Here is a 12,571-nt window from a genome sequence, read left to right as displayed (position 1 = left end):
GGTGTATACACACACACACACATATATATACACACACACATATATATAACTGAGTCACTGCTGTACAGCAGACATTGACAGAACATTGTAAATCAATTATAACAAGAAAAAATTTTTAAAGAAGATCTGGGTCTTTTGTTGATTGTTACTGGGTATATTTATGTCTAGGCACCTTCATGTAAATAACTCTGCAATTTCAGAGCATTACTCCTTGTAATGTTGACACCAAGTTATTAAGACTCTTCTTTTCTAAAAGTATCTAATTAAGCATTAGTTCCTGGGGAGTTCCCATTGTGGCTCAGCAGAAACAAATCTGACTAGTATCCATGAGGACACAGGTTCGATCCCTGGCCTTGCTCAGTGGGTTAAGGATCTGGCATTTCGGTGAGCTCTGGTGTAGGTCACAGATGCGGCTCAGATCTAGCGTTGCTATGGCTGTGGTATAAGCTGGCGGCTACAGCTCTGATTCAGTCCCTAGCCTGGGAACTTCCATATGCCACAAGTGCAGCCCTAAAAAGACAAAAAAAGGGGGAGGGGGTAAAAAGCAACAGTTCCTGGACTTAAAGATTTGGCCATTGATGATAACAGTGGATTAAAAATGGTCAAAAATTCCTTGTAGCAGAGTTCCCGTGTGGCACAGCGGTTAACGAATCCAACTAGAAACCCTGAGGTTTCGGGTTTGATCCCTGGCCTTGCTCAGTGGGTTAAGGATCTAGCGTTGCCATGAACTGTGGTGTGGGTCACAGACGAGGCTCGGATCCTGCGTTGCCGTGTCTCTGGCGTAGGCCAGCGGCTACAGCTCCGATTCGACCCCTAACCTGGGAACCTCCATATGCTGAGGGAAGCAGCCCTAGAAAAGGCCAAAAAAAAACCAAAAAAAAAAAAAAAATTCCCTGTAGCCATAACCATCAAGAGGTGGAGTGTAGTCACTCCTTCAATCTGGGATAGTCTGATAATTTGCTTTGGCATATAAATATATTTTTAAAAAATATATACACACACACAGGAGACAGAGATAAAAAAGAGAGAAATAACGCTGCGTGAATTACAAGTAAGGCTTCAAGAAACCTTGCAGCTTCCACTTTCACCCATTTGCTACCCTGAGACTGCCATGTAATAAAACCCAGGTTAGCCTCTCCAAGGATGAAAGACCACATGAAGAGGGAGGTTCAGATAAGCACCAGCACCAAACTCCCGTCATGTGAGTAAACGCAACTTTTACCATCCAGCCCCAGCTGAGCTGCCGGATGGCTGCAGCTACGTGATTGACGCAAGGTGACTATCAGAAGGACCACCCAACTGCAACTGGGTGGACTGCTTGAAGAAAAAAGCTTCCAACTATTTTGGAAAGCAGATTACAATCGTTGTTCTCACATATTTTTAAACTGTGTATTCATGTATAATACACATACAGAAAAGTATACAGATTATAAGTGTACAATTTGTGTATTTTTACAAATTAAACACACTTGTGTAGTAAGCACTCCAATGTAGAAATGCAACTTTACTAACACCCAGATTCCCTTTGACCCCCCCACTTCTAGTTATTATTCCCCCCCTCAAAGATAATCACAATCCTGACTACAAACATCATAGATTAGTTTGGCCTGTATTCTACTTTAACCAAAAGAATCACACAGAATGTAATCTTCTGTTTGGCTTTATTTCTTTCTGCACCAGGAGTTACTGTGTCACGTTGCAGACCATTTCTTCTTGGTCTATACAGTAGACCCCTGAGCAACGCAAGTTTGAACTGTGTGGGTTTACTTACACACAGATTATTTTTTCACGAAATACATACTACAGTACTACAGGATCCATGGCTGGTTGAATCCATGAATGCAGATCCCCAGAAGTGGAGGTAGACTATAAAGTTATATTTTCTATTTTCATCTATGCGGAGGGCTGGTGCACCTAACCTCTCATTGTTCAAGGTCAACTGTTTAATATTCTGTATTAGTTATCTATTGCTAGGTAATATATTACTCCAAACTTGGGGAACTTAAAACAGCAAACATTTATTCAAACAGAATGATACGAAAGAATTACTGTATCACCAATAAAATTCTGCAAATACAGTTCTCTTAAAATCTTTATAGGTCCCCGTAAACCTTATTGAGGTTAACTACATCAAATGAAAGCCATATTCACAAATATTACTGGGATAGGCACTTCTCTTCCTTGAACTTCTTCTTTGACCACTGAGAGTCTTGTTGTTAGACTGAACCTTCCTCTGAGGCACCATCTTAGATCTTTCTTAACAAGGGATTCACATTCAGGTCCTTGGTTTCATTTTCAGACCATGTTTTCTTGAGTGTTCCTTACATATAATCTTTGCCTGGAAGCCATGTTTTTAAATTTTAGCTTCATTGGTCCTTGGAGAAGCTAGGAATTTTTAAACTCAACAATCCCCGGATTCTTTTTATTTAGCGTTCTTTCCTTTAGCTTATCTCTTTCTTTTCATGTTTTACCATAAGCAACAAGAAGAAACCAGATGGCACCTTCAACATTGTGTTTGGAAATCTCCTCAATGAGATCCCCAGGTCATTAGGTATAGTTTCTACTTTCTCCCCGACTGCAGGTTATGGTTTTGCTAAATGTAACAAGGATCTCCCCTTTCCTTCATTTTCCCTACTTTCCTCATTTCCCTTCATCAGCAAACTCCTTAAAGGACATCAGCCTTCTATTAACACATTCTTTTACATTCTTTGATCCACTCCTCAGATTCCTTCCAGCTTCTCCGCAAGACTCCGTTCCAAAGCCATTCCCACATTTTTAGGTTTTATCATGGCAGTACCTCACATTTCCAGATTTTGGCTAAACCCAGAAGCTACAACCATACATGGGAGCCAGCTATATATGCTATTCTGTACTTTATTTTGCTTAACAGCTTTGGAAAGCATCCTATATCAGTATATATAGATTAACCCAGTGTTCCATTGTCTGGTTGAATCATATCTTTAAATTTTAACGACTAATATTTAAAATCTAAATGATTAGCATTTTAAAACTATTACATTTAGAATGGATAAGCAATGAGGTCCTCAAGAGATTGGAGGAGCTATATCCAATCTCTTGAGATAGGACATGATGGAAGATAGTATGAGAAAAAGAATGTATATATATGTATGACTGGGTCATTTTGCTGTACAGCAGAAACTGGCACAACACTGTAAACCAACTATACTTTTTTTTAAGAATGAGGAAAAAAAAAGGGAGTTCTTATCGTGGCTCAGTGGTTAATGAACCCAACTGGTATCCATGAGGACACGGGTTCAATCCCTGGCCTTGCTCAGTGGGTTAAGGATCCGGCATTGCCGTGAGCTGTGGTGTAGGTCGCAGACACGGCTGTGATGTTGTAGGTCAGCTGCTACAGCTCCGATTTGACCCCCTAGCCTGGGAACCCCCATATGTAGTGGGTATGGCCCTAAAAAGACAAAAGAAAAAAAAATAGGGAAAAAAAGAAATGCTCCAAAATAACCAAGGGCAGAGGGAATGGCCAAAATTTTTAAAGATCAGCATTTTAAATGTTACTAGATTGGCCAATTGCCAATTGCTCTAAGTTGTACCAATTTACACTCACAACAACATATGTATGACAGTGGCTCTTTCTCCAAACACTTGGCCAATCCGTTGGATAGCAAAGTCTTTGGTCCTTACTAATTTGGTAATCAAAAAACATTTCACTGTTATTCTAATTTGCATTTTATTTATTATGAATAAGGTTAAGTACATTTTCATATATTCAAAAGCCATTTTCACTTTTTCTGTCAACTGCCTAATCATGATTTTTGTCCATTTCAGGGTGGTTTATCAAAATGTTTTAGAGCTCTTAAGAAAAGCAATCTTCATCTGTTGTACATATTGCAAATATTTTTTCAGTTTGCCACTTCTCTCTCAATTTCTTATAGAAATTCCTTCATCCAAGTTTTTTATACAGGCAAATTTTTTTTAATTTTTTGCTTTTTAGGGCCTCACCCACAGCATATAGAGATTTCCAGGCTAGGGGTCCAATGGGAGCTACAGCTGCAGGCCTATGCCACAGCCACAGCAACGCAGGATCCGAGCAGCATCTTCGACCTACAACCACAGCTCATCCCAAAGCCAGATCCTTAATCCACTGAGTGAGGCCAAGGATAGAACCCACAACTTCATGGTTCCTAGTTGGGTTCGGTTCTGCTGGGCCACGATGGGAACTCCTACAGGCAAATATATTAATACTTCCTTTTATATCTTGCTTAGAGATCTCTTCCCCACTCCAAGATTATAAAAAGCAGACTCCACGATTTTACTATTTTTTGTGGTTTCATTTTTAAAACTAAAGTATTTGATAAATTGGGAATTTATTTTGGTGTAAAGAGGCTGAGAATCCCACTTTCCCCCCAGCTGATTTGTCACTTCTTTGTACACAATTCATCCAATAATTCATCCTTCCCTCCCCCGGCCCCCACATTTTCATTATGTTGTACATTTCCTATATCTTTTTCTCTATTAAACAGTGACAAATCTTTTATTAGAACCATGGAACCACAGAACTCAGGGCAGCATCAGGAATCCAGATGCAAGAAAGGGAGTCTATGGTCTGCAGCTTGCACACAAAACTACAACTACAAGCCACTGCTTGGGATTTCCTTCCTCTGGCAACAGTGAGCAGTCAGAAGAAGCAGGCAGGCCCTTGAACTGAGTGTTTGTTAGATCATTGAGTGTTTTTAGATAATGGGGGGGCGGGGCGGTGAGGGAGGGCCGGGGGAGGTGAGGATGGGAGGAAGGCTGTGAACCTGTCTTTGTTAGCCAGAGTCTATTTTCCAAGGTCTTCTCTGGCTTCCTTCTCTAACTACCCAAATCTTCCTTGAAATGGGGTTACAGGGCGTCTCCGCCCCACCTCTTCCCAAAGCCCTTATCTCTTGTCCTTGGTCACAGTCTCAAGGAGGGGGCGGCTCGGAAGGAAGAGGGAATGGGAGTGACTGGGATTTGGGGCAGACGGATGAGGTGCCAGGGTTCGGAAGCGAAGAGCTGGGAGTGGGAGGGCGTGGAGAGAAGAATCTTCGCGCCGCGCCGCGCCGGCTTCGCGCCCCCGCAATGTCCTCGGCGCCCAACAGAAGGCGCCCCGGCGCTCGCCTTCTCCTCTCGTAGCCGGATCCTCCGCCGCAACCAGCCTGGGAGCCCAGCCGCGCGGCGCCGCGATCGGAAGAGCCGGGCGGCGGCCCGAGCCCTCCTGGCCCAGCAAGTGGGACAGGGTGCCGAGGAGCCCAAGCTCTGTTCCCGGGCCTGGGGTACAGCGGTTTCTCGGCTCCGACCCCACCCCCCGCAGGAAACGCCCAGAGCCACCCCAGCGCCGCGGTCTACAAAGCCGGGAAAGTCCGAAGGCGGGAGGGGTCGGGCGCACTCGGGAGGCAGGAGGATCCCCCTCAATCTCAGGCTCACGCCCGACTCCCCCATCAGGCCGCCTCCAGCCTCATGAGGACGCCCAGGCGGGGTCTGAGAGCCTGGAGCAGCCTGGACCGAAATCTTGCGGCGGCCTTAGAGCGTTAGACAGGTCAGTGCCGGGGCGGGATGAGGGGCCGAGCTGGAGGCGGGAGGAGGCGCGCACGCTGGTCCACCTTGTCCCCCGCCCAGCTTCCCCATTCCATTCACCGGGTCACCTCCGCCAGAGCCACCTAATAGCTTGGGCGTGATTCTGCATTTTTCATGACAGGCAAGGTATGGCGCTGCCCTCTGCAGCCCACTCGGGGCCAGGTGATGCTCGAACTGAAGGGTTGGGGTGGGGGATGAGCGGGCCAGGGGAGGCGACGGGTTCGGGGACAGCCGCTGTTCTAATAAAGCGATGCTCTTCTACTCATGAGCCTCCGCGTCGAGACCACTACATCCAAAGGTCTCTGGCTTCAAGATGCCGGGCCTCAGGCGTGAGAGGAAAGCGAGATGCGGGAGAGGGCGAGAAGAAAGGAGGCCGGGAGACCCGAGGCCCGGGGAGTGAGGGGAGGGGGACGCGGGTACCGATTCGCTATGCAAATCCTGGCGCGCGAGCTGTGGAGAGCGCCCCGGGGGGCCGGCGGGTGCCTCCAAAACCGCGGAAGCCGAGGGTCCCAGCCCACCCCTTCCCTTTCCCCCCATTATCACCCTCCCACCCTACCGCCCACCCAGGATGCGGCTGGGCCGCCGGGCCCTCTGTATGCTGGTCCTGCTGCTCGCCTGCGCCTCGCTGGGGCTCCTGTATGCGAGCACCCGGGTCGCGCCGGGCCTCCAGGCACCTCTTGCGCTGTGGACGCCCCTGCAGGGCAACCCCAGGCCAGAACTACCAGGTCTTGCCCCCGAGCCCCGGTACGCACATATCCCGGTCAGGATCAAGGAGCAAGTGGTGGGGTGAGTGCAAGGAGTGGGTGGCACTCGCTGGCGGGAGGTGTGGGAAGCTTTTGTTTCTTGTACTGCTGTGCTCTTGATGCCTGGGTTCTCCTGACTGGTTGGGGGGGGGGCGAAGTGGGAGGTGGAGGGGGCTACTGAGTCATGTGCTGAGAGGGAGGAAAATCTGTCCTCCCTGAACCTTGTCATGGTATGGGGAAGAGAGAGTGTGCAGTCAAGAGAGGGCCCTGATTTGTGGGTCCTGGTGATTCCCTACAAAAGGAGAGAGTCCAGATGGGATCCTGACTGTGGGTTGGTAACTCTGAAAACCTAGCATTTGGCCCTATTCTACACCTCTGTAAAAATCCAGATTTGGGGTATAAGTCTTCCCATTGGTGGTCTCTCCTGGGGGCTCTTTGAAGAGCAGTGTTTACGGGGACAGATTTTGGATGGGCAGGGTTGAAGGGCCAAGGTGTGGGGTGTGGTGTAAATGTTTTGTGGAATGAGTGGAACTACACGGCTGGGTCCTGAGGACACTTCCTCCCTGTTCCAGGCTGCTATCTTCAAATAACTGCAGTTGTGAGTCCAGTGGGGGGAGCCTTCACTTCCCCTTCCAGAGGCAGGTTCGAGCCATTGACTTCACCAAGGCCTTTGACCCTGAGGAGCTAAGGGTTGCCTCTGCCTCAAGGGAACAGGAGTTCCAGGCCTTCCTTTCAAGGTACCAGCAGGAAAGTAGGGCATGGCCCTGCAGGTGGAGAGCAGCGGGAGGCCTTGTGGGGGGCAGTGGCAGGAGGAAGAGCCTGCCTCCCCCTGACTCCTCCTCTGACCTCCCACTCCTTCACCTCCAGGAGCCAGTCTGCTGCTGACCAGCTGCTCATAGCCGCTGCCAACTCCCCGCTCCAATACCCCCTGCAGGGTGTGGAGGTCCAGCCCCTCAGGAGCATCTTGGTGCCAGGTGGGGAGAATGGCTCTAGGGGGTGACCCAAGCCATTCTGGGGTGGCAGAGCCCAGGTTGGGTGGGGAAGACTGAGCCCAGATTGGAATGGGAGGTGGGGGACCTCTGATGAAGGGAGACTTGAGCTCAGGGAGGGCTCATGAGGTGGAAGGTGGGGACAGAAGGGATTCTAGGATTATCCAGAATGGCCAAAGACAGTGACTAGAGAGGTTTGAGGAGAAGGATCTATTCTTTTGCTGACTGACCAAAGTTCGGTGGACAGGTAGGGCAGGCCACAGAAGAGCTACTACATTGAGAGAAGAGTGGAAAATCAGTCACTCTAGGATATGTGTGCCTGCTGTGGCCTCAACAAGAGGGATGGGGGAGACATTCTGTGCTGTGTGTGGTGAAAGAGGGAAGAGAAAGCAAGGATTTCCAGGTTGTCTGTGATTCGGCCCCCTCTCTTTCCTCCCAGGGCTAAGCCTGCAGGCCACTTCCAGTCAGGAGGTCTATCAGGTGAGAAGAGTCAGGAAGGAGGGGAGGTCAGGTGAACATTAAGGATGCTGGGAGGGCAACAAGGCTGCCAAAGGAGGGAGGGAGGAAGGAACCAGGAAGGCAAAGAGTGGGTCTGGGGTCTCACCCTGCACTCTCCAATTCCCTCCCCCAGGTGAATCTCACTGCCTCCTTGGGCACCTGGGACGTGGCAGGGGAAGTGACAGGAGTGACTCTCACTGGAGAGGGGCAGCCGGATCTCACCCTCGCCAGCCCAGGGCTGGACCAACTCAATCGGCAGTTACAACTGATCACCTACAGCAGCCGAAGCTACCTGGCAAACACAGCAGACACAGGTGCGAGGCCTGGGTACAGGTAGTAACAGGCTGGGAGAACACAGGGAACCCAGAAAGGCAGGAGTGGACAAAGGGCAGAGGGTGTGGGAGACACTAGGGCAATGGCCAGAGCTGCCCAGCCACACAATGGGCATTTCAGCTGGGCCAGCAGGGCCAAGGAGGGAGAGAAGAGGCCTTTGTTCATCTGGAGCTGGAACAGGCCAGAGGGAAACCTGAGCTTGGGTATGTCCCCCCTTCAGGCCAATCATGGAGGCCCCAGGAAGTGACCTGCCCCAGGAGCCAGAAGACTCAAGTTTGGTTCCCAGCCCACCACTTACTAGAGGGCAAAGGGCTTTACCTTCCAGAGCCCCCATTTTTCTTCTAGCAAAAGAGGCATAACACAGCCCTCCTGCTTCTCTCCAAGGCTTCTACACCAAACCTGCTCTCACTTTTGGGCCTTTGCACTTGCTATTCCTTCTGCCTAGAATGCTCTTCCCCCAGATTTTTGCACAGCTGGCTCCTTCTTGTCATTTGGATCTCAGCTCAAGTGGCTCCTCTTCACTAGCACATTACGTGTCTTATTTTCTATTCAGTACTTATCAGTATTGGGAATTTTCTTTTTTTTTTTTTTTTCTTTTTGCCTTTTGAGGGCCACTCCCACGGCATATGGAGGTTCCCAGGCTAGGGGTCGAATCGGAGCTGTAGCTGCCGGCCTATGCCAGAGCCACAGCAACTCGGGATCCGAGCCACATCTGTGACCTACACCACAGCTCACGGCAACACCAGATCCTTAACCCACTGAGCAAGGCCAGGGATCAAACCCACAACCTCATGGTTCCTAGTCGGATTCGTTAACCACTGAGCCACGACAGGAACTCCTGAATTTTCTTTTTTCACTTATCCTGGAACCAGACTAACTAGGTTCCTATCCCAGCTTTGCTGCTTAACAATTGGGTAATTATGGACAAGTTAATTTATCTGTGCTTTCTTTGTCTGTAGTAGGAATCTACTTAATCGGGCTATGGGGATGATTAAATGGGTTCATATATTTAAGGTACTTTAAAAGTGCCTGACACATAATAAATGCTCAATAAAGGTTAGCTTTTAATTAAATCTTTTATCATCTTTCTACCACCCACTAGAATGTAAGTTCCATGGGGATAAGAACCTTGTGTTTTTGTCTAATAGGGCCTAGAAAGGTGATTCACAGAATAGGCATTAAAATTTTTTTTTCTTTTTAGGGCCGCACCCACAGCATATGGAAGTTCCCAGGCTAGGGGCTGGCTGAATCAGGGCTGTAGCTGCCAGCCTACACCACAGCCACAGCAAGGGATCCCAGCCTCGCCCTCGACCTACACCACAGCTCACCACAAGACTGGATTCTTAGCCCATTGAGCTGGGCCAGGGATGAACCTGGATCCTCATGGGTACTAGTCAGGTTCCTTACCGCTGAGCCATGATGGGAACTCCCTGCATTTACATATTGATTTACTGAAAAGAGAATGTTGCCTAAGCCCTAGGGACCATATCTAATGTCCTTTCTTTCCAGTCCGATTCTCCACCGAGGGACATGAAGCTGCCTTCACCATCCGCATAAGACACCCCCCCAGCCCTAGGCTGTACCCACCTGGGCCTCTACCCCAGGGAGGTGAGACTGGTGTGCTTAGGGACATAGATCCAGCCCTGATGGGGAGCAAGTTGGGAGAGGGCAGCCCTGGGAGATATCTCCCTGCTCCTCACTCCCTAACCCTCTCTCTCTGCACCTAACCCTGCCCTTTGTCCCAGCCCAGTACAACATCAGCGCTCTGGTCACCATAGCCACTAAGACCTTCCTTCGTTACAATCGGCTACGGGCACTCATCGCCAGCATTCGCCGCTTCTACCCGACGGTCACAGTGGTCATCGCCGATGACAGCGACAAGCCAGAGCGCATTAGCGGCCCCCACATCGAGCACTATCTCATGCCTTTTGGCAAGGTGCGCAGCCAGCGAGGCTGAACCTCGCGCCACAGGGCACCGGGAGGGGGCGCACCCTCAGTCTGCAATCTAGAGTAGCGATTCCAGGGTTATCTGCCTCGGAATCATTGGGGTGCCTGTTAAGCAAGAGGATTTCTGGAAAGTAAGCTCCATGGGAACAGAAATCGTGCTGTCTTATTCGCGCTGCATTCTTAGAATGGTGCTTAGCACCTGGTGGGCGCCAATAAACAGTTGACAGAATGATTGAACTCATGAATTAAAGGCATTCCAAGACCCTCCCCCAGAACACCGACTCAGAGTCTCTGATGAGAGTGGAGAACTGCATTTGTTAACTAGCTCCTGGCCATTCGTAAGCACCCAAAAGTCTGCAGAGGGACACAGGCGTTGAAAAGGATTGGGAATTAGGAGGAAAAGTAGCAGAGGGCTGTGGCCTCTCTCGACGGCATCACCAATTGTACTTACCCTTCTCCAGGGCTGGTTCGCCGGCCGGAACCTGGCTGTATCCCAAGTAACCACCAAGTACGTGCTGTGGGTGGACGACGACTTCGTCTTTACGGCGCGTACGCGCCTAGAGAGGCTTGTGGACGTGCTGGAGCGGACGCCGCTGGACCTGGTAGGGAAGGGGCCGCGGGATGTGGGATGGGAGAAGGCCTCGGGCGGGCTAAGGCCGCGGCGTGGAGACCCGACCGAGAGCAGCGAGCCCTGGGATGGGAGAGAACGACGAAGCGGAGCCTGGGGGACTGTCTGGGAGTTGCAGGGGTGAAGCTGAAAAGGACGGGGCAGGGGAACCGCCCAGTGGGAGAGGGAGCCCAGACCTATCCCCTTCCACTCCGAGCCCCGCCTGGAGCCATCCTTCCACCCGGCAGGTGGGGGGCGCCGTGCGCGAGATCTCCGGCTTCTCCACCACCTACCGGCAGCTGCTGAGCGTGGAGCGCGGCGCGCCAGGCCGCGGAAACTGTCTCCGGCAGAGGCGAGGCTTCCACCACGAGCTCGTCGGCTTCCCAGGCTGCGTGGTCACCGACGGCGTGGTCAATTTCTTCCTGGCGCGCACGGACAAGGTCCGCGAGGTCGGCTTTGACCCGCGCCTCAGCCGCGTAGCGCACTTGGGTAAGTGGCGCCCCCTCCTGGCTGGGCCCGGCAGGGACCTTGCGGGGCGCTGGGCCAGGTACGATGCGACTGAGGCCTCGGTACTACTCCCCGGCCACCCCCACGGAACCCACGGCTGCCATGGAGGCCCCTAGAGCAATTCGTGAAGATTTACCGAGACCTGCGCCGGGGTAAGAGAGAGAGCTTCCACCCTCCCGGCCCTGAACATCATTTAAACCTCCAGGGCCAGTACAGGCGCTGGGTCTACATTCAAGTGCCCCACCACTGTCACCTCCAGCTCTGTCCCACTCCCTGCCATAGCCCCTGGTTCAGACCACCTCGCAGCAGCCCATTCAGTATTTATTAAACCTCTGGGTGTGTGTGTTGGGGGAGAGCGTCCGTTTTCAAAGCACAAGCTAAGTATATTGACTCCATTTTGTACCGAGAGTAAAACTACAACCCAAAAGTGCTGACTTACATGCCCAAGGTCCTTAGAAAGGGAGTCTTTGCAAAAGCACCCTCCATGTCCTAAATTTCAGTCCTCCCTCAAGGGCTGGCCCTCTGCATCCTCAAGACTATTCACTGTGTACTCCCCTTCCCTCCACTCCCAGAATTCTTCCTGGATGGACTTGGTTCTCTTCAGGTGGGCTCCTGCTCAGATGTCGTTGTGGATCATGCCTCCAAGCTGAAGTTGCCTTGGACATCAAGGGATGCTGGGGCAGAGACTTATGCCCGGTACCGTTACCCGGGATCATTGGACGAAACTCAGGTGGCCAAACACCGCCTGCTCTTCTTCAAACACCGGCTCCAGTGCATGACCTCGGAGTGATGGTCACTCAGGGCCTTCCAACTGTCAGGCTGGGCCTGCCTCCTTGTCCTTGCCAGAATTTCTAGCAAACCCCACTGGCCACTGACCACTCTGCTGACTGTGCCCAATCCCCCTCAGAACTGGATCCTAAAACAGGGGCTTGTCCTGCTGATGCTCGTCCTTTCTGTGAGTGCCCAGGGGCATGATGGAGCCATAACTCATCCCACAGCCAGTGCCAAGTCCTCCCCCCACCCCCTTCTCATGGGGCAGGAAGTGGGGGGTTGCTTTCCAAGTGCCAAAGAGTCCATGGGGACTCTAAGACCCTAAAGCGGAAACACTCTCCTCTCGTCTCCTTGGGACTACGGAGATGGGGAAGCCCCCAACATATATTCCCAGGGTTGCCCCGCCTTCCATCTCTGGATACGGGACTCTGTGCAGCAGCTACAACTGCACCCCCATGGAGAGACCTGGTGACTCTGGAGCTGGTATGGGGGCTGGTGAACACATAGGTGAAAGCCAATTGTAGTGTGTCTCTGCAATGCTGTGGGCATGGAGGAAGGGGCACCAGGGGTCCATGTGCAGACACCCAGACTCACTTCGTGAA

The 12,571-nt window shown here is 51.1% G+C and overlaps 1 protein-coding gene across 3 annotated transcripts; it reads left to right on the top strand.

Annotated features, from left to right (window-relative positions):
• Nucleotides 1-5,124: 5,124 nt before the first annotated feature.
• B4GALNT1 (beta-1,4-N-acetyl-galactosaminyltransferase 1) lies at nt 5,125-12,487 on the top strand. Of its 3 annotated transcripts, none has more exons than XM_021091871.2 (12): nt 5,125-5,273; nt 5,443-5,536; nt 6,142-6,360; nt 6,890-7,054; nt 7,185-7,291; nt 7,746-7,786; nt 7,938-8,118; nt 9,647-9,745; nt 9,883-10,073; nt 10,546-10,686; nt 10,940-11,180; nt 11,771-12,487. In XM_021091871.2, exons 3-12 carry the CDS (start codon nt 6,143-6,145, stop codon nt 11,986-11,988), a joined length of 1,602 nt encoding a protein of 533 aa, XP_020947530.2. In that variant the 5' UTR covers nt 5,125-5,273; nt 5,443-5,536; nt 6,142; the 3' UTR covers nt 11,989-12,487. The 3 variants fall into 3 exon arrangements, with proteins under 3 accessions (XP_020947530.2, XP_084812329.1, XP_084812330.1); XM_084956203.1 differs by having other exon boundaries at nt 5,443-5,700; XM_084956204.1 differs by lacking the exons at nt 5,125-5,273; nt 5,443-5,536 and adding an exon at nt 5,624-5,755.
• Nucleotides 12,488-12,571: the final 84 nt, after the last annotated feature.

The sequence above is a fragment of the Sus scrofa genome, chromosome 5 (assembly GCF_054392235.1).
Source record: "Sus scrofa isolate SSC_HxYL_T2T_F1_AM1 chromosome 5, Sscrofa_HxYL_maternal_Yorkshire_Landrace_v2.0, whole genome shotgun sequence".
Lineage (NCBI taxonomy): Eukaryota > Metazoa > Chordata > Mammalia > Artiodactyla > Suidae > Sus > Sus scrofa.
The sequence above is the reverse complement of the archived record's forward strand: the minus strand, read 5'-3'. Positions and strand labels throughout refer to the sequence as shown.

Bases quoted from the DNA above. Each gene is read 5' to 3' on its own strand.
- B4GALNT1 (XM_084956204.1), top strand. From the start codon at position 5,703: ATGGCGCTGCCCTCTGCAGCCCACTCGGGGCCAGGTGATGCTCGAACT. The intron at 7,055-7,184 runs GTACCAGCAGGA...CTTCACCTCCAG, and splicing joins TTCCAGGCCTTCCTTTCAAG to GAGCCAGTCTGCTGCTGACC. The intron at 7,292-7,745 runs GTGGGGAGAATG...CTTTCCTCCCAG, and splicing joins CAGGAGCATCTTGGTGCCAG to GGCTAAGCCTGCAGGCCACT.